We start from the raw sequence: 11,652 nt of genomic DNA on the forward strand, positions 1-11,652 counted from the left end.
AACGCTGCGAAAAAGCACGGACTGTCTGTACTGACCCATAGACTTGTATTGGTCTGTGTGGGGCGCGTAAAAAGCACGCGGCCCGCACGGACGCAATACACGTTCGTGTGAATCCACCCTAAGGTGCACGATACTTGACCTCCAGTAGATGTCTGACCTTTAAGGATCTGTTCATCTGAAGTATGCTAGCCCTCAATGGCGGATTTGAAAATGAGTTTATCATTATTAATAAATTAGCAGCATTTTACTCCAACTTTCTTTAGGACTGGCTTATGAAGAGTCAGTTTTAATACATTCCCCCACTAAATTTAGTGGATTCCATCGGGTTTCCGTAAAAACATTTTTTCTGGTATTTTGGACCGGATCTGCAATGGAGGCTCCAACACAGATCTGAACAGAGCCTATATTATTACTAATACAAAAAACACAAATCAGTTTTTGTTACTTTACTTTCATTGTAAGTCACTAATTGGTAATTTTTCTTGGAACAAGATTCATATTAGGTAACCAGGTAACAATAAAACAACCACATGTTACAAACAGCTGTATTTGATATATAAGCTTCACTAGGTCTAGTATCTAGGTTCCAGAACTACCAACTGCCTGGAATCCAGTCAAAATACTCAGTCTGGTTGCATGATGACCCTGGCCTTGCTAAATTAAGTGCATTGTGCTATAAGTGGAGTTACTAAACCGGAGTTAAAAAGAGGAGTTAAAGTCCCTGTAAGTACTTGTCTCTTCTTTTACTTTAACAATTGTTCACTGTTTTTTGTAAATGGGATAATGGATAGCAAGATTGGAGGTTTTCTTCAGTGCACAGTTTGCCATATGTATACACGACTGGAGCCGGAGTTCCAGGGTAAATACCTCTGTGGCAGATGTGAGCATGTTGTTCACCTGGAAGCTCACATTAGAGATCTGGAGGAGCAAAATGCAACACTGAGGGCGATAGACAATCTTGAGCGGAGCATGCTGCTCACTGAGCAAGCAGTTAGTGGGGTAGAACTGGAGGGTGAAGATATGGTTCAGCAGGATCAGGCATGTAGTATGTTAATGTAGTTAGGGGCAGTAGAAAGGGGTCCAAGAAAAGGAAGGCCAATCCTGTTTCTGATGGGGTGATGATGCAAGGGTGTCGGTCTCAGAAATGGCAGCCCTAGTGGATACTGATCTTCCTAACAGCTGGGAGAACAGCCCAGCTAGTAGTCGGTGGGATGGTAATGCAGGTGAGGCAAGACAATTAGTAGTTGTAGGGGATTCTAGAATCAGGAAGATGGAAAGAATAATTTGTCGCCAAGACCGCCTCAACCGAATTGTCTCCCTGGTGCCAGGGTTTACGGCATGTGGTGGAACGGGTGGATAAATTACTGGTAGGGGCTGGTGATGATCCAGCTGTCGTGGTCCATGTGGGTACCAACGACAGAATACATGGTAGGTGGAGGAGTCTTAAGAATAATTTTAAAGAACTAGGCTATAAGCTGGAGGGAAGGATCTCCAAAGTTGTATTCTCAGGAATAATGCCTGTACAATGCACATCACAGGAAAGACAGCGGGAGCTCAGGGAGTTAAATGCATGGCTTAAGTCTTGGTGTAGAGGAGAAGGCTTTGGGTTCCTAGAGCATTGGGCTGACTTTTCATTGGGGTACAAACTGTATTCTGCAGATGATTTGCACCTAAATGGAAGGGAGTCCGCTGTGCTGGGGGAGAGAATTCTAGCTGGGGTGGTGGAGTATTTAAACTAGGGCTGAGGAGGGAGGTCAATGTAGAAAATACAGGGGTAGTCAGGTTAGAGAGGGGTCAGACTATATTGGTGGGGGGAGAAACAGAATGTGGGGAGAGTACTAGACAACAAGATAGGGAGATCCATTTGTTACAAAATGGCAATGAAAATAAAAATGCCCAAATAATCACATTTCTGATACTGAAAGAGAAAAATTGAAAGGCAAGTTAAAGTATGTTCACAAATGCCAGAAGTCTAGCAAGCAAAACGGGGAGCTGGAGGCCTTGGTACTAGAGGAACATATATATATAGTTGGTGTAGCTGAAACATGGCTAGACTCTTCACATGACTGGGCTGTAAATCTACAGGGTTTTACACTGTTTCGGAAAGACAGGACAAATAGGAAAGGTGGTGGTGTATGTCTGTATGTGAGAAGTGATATGAAGGGGAGTGTGAAAGAGACATTAGAGGGTGAATACTGTGAGGAGGTTGAAAGCTTGTAGGTGGAATTACAAAGGGAGGGAAACCATGAAAATACTACTTTTAGTGTAATCTATGGACCCCCCCCCAATATAACGGAGATGGAAGATCAGCTATATAAACAGATGGAGCAGGCTGCACAGGCTGGTACTGTAGTGATAATGGGAGATTTTAATTACCGGAATATTAATTGGTGTCATGGTTCGGCTTCAACTGCAAAGGGGAGACATTTCCTCAACCTGTTGCAGGAAAATATTATGGGCCAGTTTGTGGAAGACCCGAATAGTGGTGAAGTTCTGTTGGATCTGGTCATTTCTAATAATGCAGAGCTTGTTGAGAACGTCAATGTTCGTGAAAACCTCGGTAAGGGCCTGTTCACATCACCGTTCTTTTCCGTTCCGGGGTTCTGTCGGAGGTTTCCGTCGGGAGAACCCCGCAACAGAAAGTGAAAGCACAGCTTCTGTTTCAGTCACCATTGATCTCAATGGTGACGGAAACATCGCTAATGCTTTCCGTTCGTCACCATTCCGGCAGGTTTCCGGTTTTCCGACTGAATCAATAGCGGAGTTGACTGCGCTATTGATTCCGTTGGAAAACCGTAAACCTTCCGGAATGGTGACGAACGGAAAGCATTAGCGATGTTTCCGTCACCATTGAGATCAATGGTGACTGAAACGGAAGCTGTGCTTGCACTTTCACTTTCCGTTGCGGGGTTCACCCGATGGAAACCTCCGACGGAACCCCGGAACGGAAAGCGAACGGTGATGTGAACAGGCCCTAACAGTGATCATAATATAGTTATATTTTACATATACTGTAAAAAACAAACACAGGCTGCGAGGGCAAAAACACTTAATTTTAGGCTGAGTTCACACAGAGTTTTTTTGCAGGCAGAAAATTCTGCCTCAAAATTCTGTTTGGAATTTTGAGGCAGATATTGATCTGCCTGCACGCCGTTTGCCGCGTATTTTGCTAGCGCCACGGGCAAAAAACGCCGCGAAATACGCTTTCTCTGCCTCCCATCGATGTCAATGGGAGGTCGGAGGTGTAAACGCGGGAAAAAAACCCGTCCGCCACCCATTGAAATCAAAGAGGCATTTTCGGCCGTTTTTTGGCGCGTTTTCTGACGCGATTTCCGCGTCAAAAAACTATGTGTGAACTGGGCCCAAAGGAGGCCAATTTCCCCAGGATGAGGGCTGCAACTCAGGATATAAATTGGGAAGAACTAATGTCAAATAATGGTAAAAATGATAAATTGGAGATTTTCAAATCTACTTTGGGTAATTATAGTGCAAAATGTATTCCTATAGGTAACAAGTATAAACGACTAAAATTAAACCCCACATGGCTTACACCTTCTGTAAAAAGGGCAATACATGACAAAAAAAGGGCATTTGAAAAATACAAATCTGAGGGTAGAGCTGTAGCCAGTTTAAATTATAAATCTGAAAAAAGGTAATAAAATCAGCAAAAACACAAAATGAAAGGCAGGTGGCCAATGATCGTAAAACAAATCTCAAAAAATTCCTCAAGTATGTAAATGCAAAAAAGCCAAGGTCTGAACATGTAGGACCCCTAGATAGTGGTAATGGGGAGTTGGTCACAGGGGATCAAGAGAAGGCAGAGTTACTAAATGGGTTCTTTAGCTCTATACATACACAACAGAAGAAAGAGCAGCTGATGTAGCCAGTGCCAGTGCTGTTAATATATCAGTTGATATATTGAATTGGCTGAGTGCAGATATGGTCCAAGCTAAATCAAATAAATGTACACAAGGTCCCGGGACCAGATGGGTTACACCTTAGAGTTCTTAAGGAGCTTAGTTCAGTTATTTCTGTCCCCCTTTTCATAATATTCAGAGATTCCCTAGTGACTGGTATAGTGCCAAGGGACTGGCACAGCGCAAATGTGGTGCCTATTTTCAAAAAGTGCTCTACGTCTTCCCCGGGTAATTATAGACCAGGAAGCTTAACATCCATCATGGGGAAAATGTTTGAGGGGCTATCGAGGGACTATATACAGAATAATGTGACAATAAATAGTATTATAAGTGACAGCCAGCACGGTTTTACTAAGGACAGAAGCTGTCAACCCAACCGGATTTGTTTTTATGAAGAGGTGAGCAGAAGCCTAGACAGAAGGGCCGCTGTGGATATAGTGTTTTTGGTCATTGCAAAGGCATTTGACACGGTCCCTCATAGACGTCTAATGGGTAAATAAAGGACTATAGGTTTAGAGAGTATAGTTTGTAATTGGATTGAGAATTGGATCAAGGACCATATCCAGAGAGTTGTGGTCAATGATTCCTACTCTGAATGGTCCCCGGTTATAAGTGGTGTACCCCAGGGTTCAGTGCTGGGACCACTATTATTCAACTTATTTATTAATGATATAGAGGATGGGATTAATAGCACTATTCCTATTTTTGCAGATGACACCAAGCTATGTAGCAATGTTCAGTCTATGGAAGATGTTTGTGAATTGCAAGCGGATTTAAACAAACTGAGTGTTTGGGCATCCAGTTGGCAAATGAAGTTTAATGTATATAAATGTAAAGTTATGTATCTGGGTACCAACAACCTGCATGCATCATATGTCCTAGCGGGCGCTACACTGGGGGAGTCACTTGTTGAGAAGGACCTGGGTGTACTTGTAAATCATAAACTAAATAACAGCATGCAATGTCAATCAGCTGCTTCAAAGGCCAGCAAGATATTGTCGTGCATTAAAAGAGGCATGGACTCGCGGGACAGGGATGTAATATTACCACTTTACAAAGCATTAGTGAGGCCTCATCTAGAATATGCAGTTCAGTTATGGGCTCCAGTTCATAGAAAGGATGCCCTGGAGTTGGAAAAAATACAAAGAAGAGCAACGGAGCTAATAAGGGGCATGGATAACCTAAGTTATGAGGAGAGATTAAAATAATTATACCTATTTAGCCTTGAAAAAAGACGACTAAGGGGGAACATGATTAACTTATATAAATATATGAATGGCACATACAAAAAATATGGTGAAATCCTGTTCCATGTAAAACCTCCTCAAAAAACAAGGGGGCACTCGCTCCGTCTGGAGAAAAAAAGGTTCAACCTGCAGAGTTGACAAGCCTTCTTTACCGTGAGAACTGTGAATCTATGGAATAGTCACCGCAGGAGCCGTCACAGCAGGAACCGTAGATGGCTTTAAAAAAGGGTTAGATAATTTCCTACAACGAAAAAGTATTAGCTCCTATGTGTAGAAATTTTTCCCTTCCCTTTTACCATCTCTTGGTTGAACTTGATGGAGATGTGTCTTTTTAAACTGTACTATGTAACTATGTGCATGAGGCCTTAGGTGAAAATCTATTTTATATGTAGAAGTATAGGTAAGGGATCTCCGCTTGTGTTTATTCATCCACAGCCAGCAGAACATAACATGAACCCTTGTAAAATCATATTAAAAGGGGTTGTCCACATTCTGACAACTGATGACCTATCCACCAGATAGGTCATCAGTATATCATCGGTGCGGGTCCGACACCCGGACCCCGCACCGATAAGCCGCTCCAGTGGCACATAATTCTATGTACGGAGCTGGAAGCAGTTGGCTCCGTACATAGAATAGCGGCCGTGCTGCAGAATCTGATTCAATGAAAAAGGGTTCCTTAAAAAAGCACTTCAGCTATTTTTTTCCCGCTACCCCCCACATTTGCAAATGTGATGTAGTGTCATTTAGTTACGTCTATCAGCTTACCTGGTGCTGTATTTCACGGGTAGCCACACCATTCCGTGTCACCGTTGGGCACATGATCTTCCTACAGCGTCTGCTGTAGGGACCGGAAGTCAGTCTCAATGCAAGTCTAGGGCCCTTGATGTGAGTCTCATAGACTTACCTTGAGAGACTGACCTCCAGTTTGTACAGTAGACACAGAAGGATACAGGGATTCAGACTGATCATCACGTGACACCACGGTGGCTCGGAACAGAGCAGCTTCTCGTGAAATACAGCACCAGGCAAGCCAATACACATCACATTTGCAAACGGGGAGGGGAAAGAAAAGCCGGAATGCTTCTTTAAAGGGAACCTGTCACCAGCATTTCACCTATTAAACCAGCAATACCTGGTGGTAGTGGGTGAAAAATCATTTCTATATAACCTATAATTGTCTTCTTAGTCGGCTCTATAGCTTTAGTATTCAGTGTTTTAGTGTTCCCACACCGTATGCTAATGAGCAGAAAAGAGTCAGATCTTCTCTTGAAAAAGAGTCAAATCTTCGTTTGAAAAAAGTCATATTTTCATTCCTCAAGTCTTTCCGCGCTTCCCCGGCCTCCTTACTTTTGATTGACAGCTCGTCACCTTCCCCCAGCACACAAAATCCTGCGCTTGTGCATTGATGTCCTCTTCTGGTGTGTGCGCACAAAGGGACGCCGGATTATTACGATAAAAAGCGCAAAATGTTTGCAGACCATTATTTACAGTCGGGGGAGGAGTTTAGGAGAGGGGATAACGGCAATGAACTTTTGATAGCAGCGGCCAGTGAGGAATAAGTAAAGTTCAATAGGTGAAATTCTGGTGACAGGTTCCCTTTAAATATAATTTTTATTTTTTTTTTAAAGCTCAATCCCTTTTTATATATTGCAGTATGGGTAAGGGCTCTCGACACCAGAACAGCAAGTATATATTTGTGCTACCGGTTTGTTTAATTAATCCTTTCATGACAAAGGGTCATTGATGCCCCTGTGTCCAGGTCAAATTTTCCATTTTTGATATGCACTTCTTTAAACGATAATATATTTGGATCCGCTTGAATATCAAAATTATTTCTACTTCGTTTTTTTACAAAACTTATGAGGCTTTTCATTTTCTAGATTAGTTTAATTAATTCAGTGTTTTCCATGCAGAATCTGCAAGAATAATGAACATGCTCATTATTCTTGTTTTTTTTTCTGTGGCATGTACAAAAATCTGCACACACTTTTTCCTGCGCATGTGAGTGGGATTTAATGAAGATTTAGGCGTGGAATCCGCAACTAAATCCTTAGCAAATCCTCAATGTGTGAACATAACCTAATAGTATCAAAGGGATAATCACCTCCTAAAGACTACAGTTCTGCTCTTCCCTGGCCTACACTGATACATTCTAACAATTGATCAGCTGTGAGCAGGACAAGGACAGAATGGATGTATCCTGTTCAAAACAAAAAGTTGCAATTTATAAGGCCTAATACAAACCAATATTCTGACATTTAAATATCCCTGGAACTCCATTACCTCTGTAAAAATAGAATATAATTCAACAGGTAATATATTATCCCATAAAAACCAACTAGTTATGCAAAGATGTGTCCTTTCTAACCCTTCCTCTTATATCAACATCTCCTGGTGCGAGATGAACAGCTTTTAAAATAAAAGAAATAATCATTTTTTGCGATACTCTGTCACGAGATGTCTATGCCCTAGGTCTCTTTGTGTGCCCACCCAGTGGTTGTGACGTGTATTGTAGCCTATGAAGAGTTTTGCTAGCATATCGCAATATGGTATTAAATATTTGTTATAAGAAATTGCACTCCTGTACCAAATTTAAGCCAACGTAAGAATGGACACGTGTAGTAGGGTCTCCCACATTAGCGGTCATGTAAAATATTGTGCAATGGCAAAAGCGGTCTACATAAAGAAGCCACATCTACTGGTTCATTTGTTATTGCCAGTCCAGCCGGCCCTGAGCAAGTCAAGAGTGCATAAAGCCCTGCTGGACCCGGTTTATTTTGACACAGGTATCACGCCCAATTTCCTTTTTCACAGAGAAGTGAGGGTTAAATTAGCGAAAGCCCATACAGGGGAATTGTAAGAGAATCTTTATCATCTGTTTAGGGAGAAAATTCACTATTGATCCCAAATCACAGAGTGTGAAATAAGTGGAAGCCATCAAACCATCACTGTGGATCCTGACCTTCTACAGTCCTCATAAATTCTATTCCAGTCCTACAGAGCAAACAAGAGCGTGGGCTGTAGTACTGATATTAGGTATTATCCTCAGCCGAAAAATGCAAATATCCTTATAAATATGCACATTCTGGATCCAGATGATTCTTGCAATTCAAAACGAAAAAAAAAATATATATATAAAAAAAACCATAATACTCTTCGGTGCTCAGAAACTGAGAAAAATGGGCCTTTTGTGATTATATTCAATGAATGCACCCCCCAAAAACACCTTAATGGTACATAATGTGACTACTGGGTGTGCAACGGAGCAGAGCTAAGCCTTCCATTGAAGCAATCTGACTAGCCAGGTCCATGTATGACATATAAAGACATACAGTACAAAGAGGCTCTTTTCTTACAGACCATGTGAGCAGGACATGTACGACACTGCTGCAATCTCATTAGCATAGGTCATTTTAGGAGGGCCTGGGGTTATAATTCATTGACCGCTGTCAGCAGCATCTATAGGGCAAATACAGAGCACTATTTATACACACAGGGAATTTGCACGTCACATAAAATGAACATGGCAGCCACATAGTAACAATGGATGGCGTGCTGTAGGAAATGATGGATGCAAAAAAAAAAAGGAAAGGCTGGGATCAGCATCCATGTGCTAGAAACATGACAAAATCTTATAGTCTGTTCTAACAGCAGATCCCCTGACCTCAGGGCACAGCACAAATGTCTGCTCCTCCTGCGATCAACCTCATTGTCTCAGGCAGGCAAGCACTGGTCATGGAATGCAAACTACATTCTCTCTATAGGAAAAGTAAACTGGATCTCCAATCCCTGGAATTCACCCACAGCCAGGAGAACAGAGCAAGAAACCAGGAGCTCGAACACGATCATGAGAATCAATGAAAACCAAGGAGCAATGGAGTTCCAAGTGACTGCTGCCATACAAAGAGAGAGCACAGTGGTGTGGCTCCATTCACACTGCAGGCGCAGATAACGTGCTGCCTCACCTATAAAGGAAGAAATGGCAGAGCAGCCTGTAACATTCATTCATCAGCAGCCATCAATGTGCAGACTGTATGGCAATAATGGACAGGAGCACCAGGATCTATATACCAGGATTATACATTAATTACCGATAGACTGAGGGACAAGGTTACTAGGTGTCATCAGGCACAGACCATACACAACAATGCAATAATCGCACTATAGATGACATAGAATTGCTGGAGCGAACATCACATACAGAAGGCTCCAGCAATGGAAGATGATGAGGATGATCCAATGACCCTGCCCCTTGTGGTACATGAGGCGCTATGTACGGATGGATGCCATCTCTTACCCTCAGCGCTGACAGGTCTATCTCATCCAGGCTGCGGGCTGGGGAGTCGCTCGCCATATTTCCTCGTCTCTGCTATTCTCTCACCACCAGGGTTATGATTCCAGCGGTCGGCTGTGCTTCCCTGAGCCCGGGAGGTGAGCGGCAGGAGGGGCGACTAGATCAGCGGGGAGGACTGACACAGGGCATGCTGAAGCTGGATGGACTGTATACACAGCACTGGGATGGAGAGCGGCTGCTACTGCTGAGAGCCGCCTGTCACAGCTTCCTGGGAGGAACCAGACATGGGAGGTGTGTCCCTCTCTACTGCTGCTGAGAAATGTAGCAGAGCCGGCCCGTGCCTGTCACTGCTACATGGTGGTGGGTAGAGGAGGATAGTGCTGTACATTGCACACTGGGTACTGGACACATGGGCACTGCCACATTCAGCCCCCCAAATCCAGCCAGCACATCCTCCCAGGTAGGTACCAATGTCACCAGGATGATCAGGATTATACACACATATAAGCTCTCTGTCAGGGACACATGCACTTACCAGTCATAGTCTGTGCCCTGATAACAATGCCCCCATAACAATGTCAACCACGTACCCTTTTAAAGGAATTGCCTCATGAAGACATCCTCTTCTCTTAAAAAAACCTCTACACTGATCCTGGTGATCAGCTGTTATCGGCAGGGGAAGTGTCATCAGTCTACACATTTCCCCTGCAGCTGCAGACTTATTCTAGTATAACATGAGGCCATTGAAAAGAATGAGCGAACGTGTAGTATGTGGCGGGGCCGAGTCTACCAGAGCAGCAGCGACAGTTAGGCCGCATTCACACAGCAGTATTATGGTCAGTATTGGCATCAGTACTAGGAGTGGGACCGACACAGAGAAAAAGTATAAGGCCTTATTCACACGAACTTGTTAAACGTCCGTGTGATGGACATTGAAACAACGCCCGTCCGTCGCACGGACCTATATAATTCAATGTGGCCGTTCACACGGCTGTTGTTTCAACGGACCGTGTGAAGGGTCCGTGAGAAAATAGGACATATCCTATTTTTTCACGCATCCCCCATAGACTCTAGTCTATGGGGGATGTATGATATCGCATCCCGCAGCGCAGAGCACGGATGCACCTCGGACTTGAAAAATGGCAGTTTTTCACGTCCAAGATGCGCATCGCCCATGTGAATTAAACCTAAGGCCTCATGCCCACTTCAGTTTTTTTCGTCAGGGTGCTATCCGTTTTTTTAAGTGAAAGCACCCTGACACATTCATTTCAATAGGGCCATGCACACTTCTGTTGTTTTAACGGAACCATGCGGGCATTCCGTAACAAATAGGACAGGTCCTACTCCTGTCTCTTTTTGACGGAACAGTCTCTGCCTTTTCATTGATTTGGTCCGTGAAATAACGGACGAAAGCCATCCGTGTGCGGTCCATGTTTCACGGAACAGTCATTAGCGGCCGTACAACGGCCGACAGAGGTGTGCATGCAGCCTTATGGAAAGGTCTGCATGTCTTCTGTGTTTTGGACCCCCTTCTGGTTTTGGCTTCTAAATACTGATGCAAAATACTGACCAGAAAACTGTTGTATGAAAGTAACCTTACTGAGTAGCATTCTGCTCTGGCTAATAGAAGAAGTTCCCAAGCGAGGGACACCCCTCCATATACACAGTGTAGCCCTTGCCCCATAACAGTGATAACCTTATTCCCTCATAACAATGACAGCCATGTGCCCTTTTAACACTGGCAACTGTCAGACGACCCATAACAGTGACAGCTACATGCCCCTGGTTGGTGCTACTCCTCCTGTCTTACGCCCCATGCACACGACCGTAAAAATCGTCAGTAATTGCAGACCGCAATTACGGACACATTCACTTGTATTGTCCACGGACACCTTCCCCTTTATTTACAGGAAGGTGGCCGGGCCGTAGAAGTGTACCGCAAAACATAGGTCATGCCCTGTCTTTTGCTTTTTTACGGTCCGTTTTCCCATACTTTGTATGGGAGCACGGTGCAAAAATTAGGCGGCTGTCCGTGGTCGGCGGTGGCCGGCCGTGCCCACAATCGCAGCCCGTGATTACTGGCACGGTCGTGTGCATGAGGCCTTAGCAGGCATGATTGTGCACACCGATCAGCCATAGCATTAAAACTAGCCACCTAATATTGTATTGTCCCCCTCATGCCGCCAAAACA

The 11,652-nt window shown here is 43.8% G+C and overlaps 1 protein-coding gene across 14 annotated transcripts in view; it reads right to left on the reverse strand.

The window, feature by feature from the left end:
• Positions 1–9,770, reverse strand: part of TNIK (TRAF2 and NCK interacting kinase) — a 286,263-nt gene extending 276,493 nt beyond the window's left edge. For 5 of the 14 annotated variants that reach the window (XM_075861602.1, XM_075861604.1, XM_075861603.1 and 2 more), the window contains exon 1: positions 9,465–9,766. In XM_075861602.1, the coding sequence (XP_075717717.1) occupies positions 9,465–9,521 (57 nt within the window). In that variant the 5' untranslated portion in view covers positions 9,522–9,766. Of the gene's footprint in view, positions 1–9,464 lie in introns of all 14 variants that reach the window. The other 9 variants (XM_075861614.1, XM_075861610.1, XM_075861609.1 and 6 more) reach the window with 5 other exon arrangements.
• Between the last annotated feature and the right edge of the window lie 1,882 nt (positions 9,771–11,652).

The sequence above is a fragment of the Rhinoderma darwinii genome, chromosome 4 (assembly GCF_050947455.1).
Source record: "Rhinoderma darwinii isolate aRhiDar2 chromosome 4, aRhiDar2.hap1, whole genome shotgun sequence".
Lineage (NCBI taxonomy): Eukaryota > Metazoa > Chordata > Amphibia > Anura > Rhinodermatidae > Rhinoderma > Rhinoderma darwinii.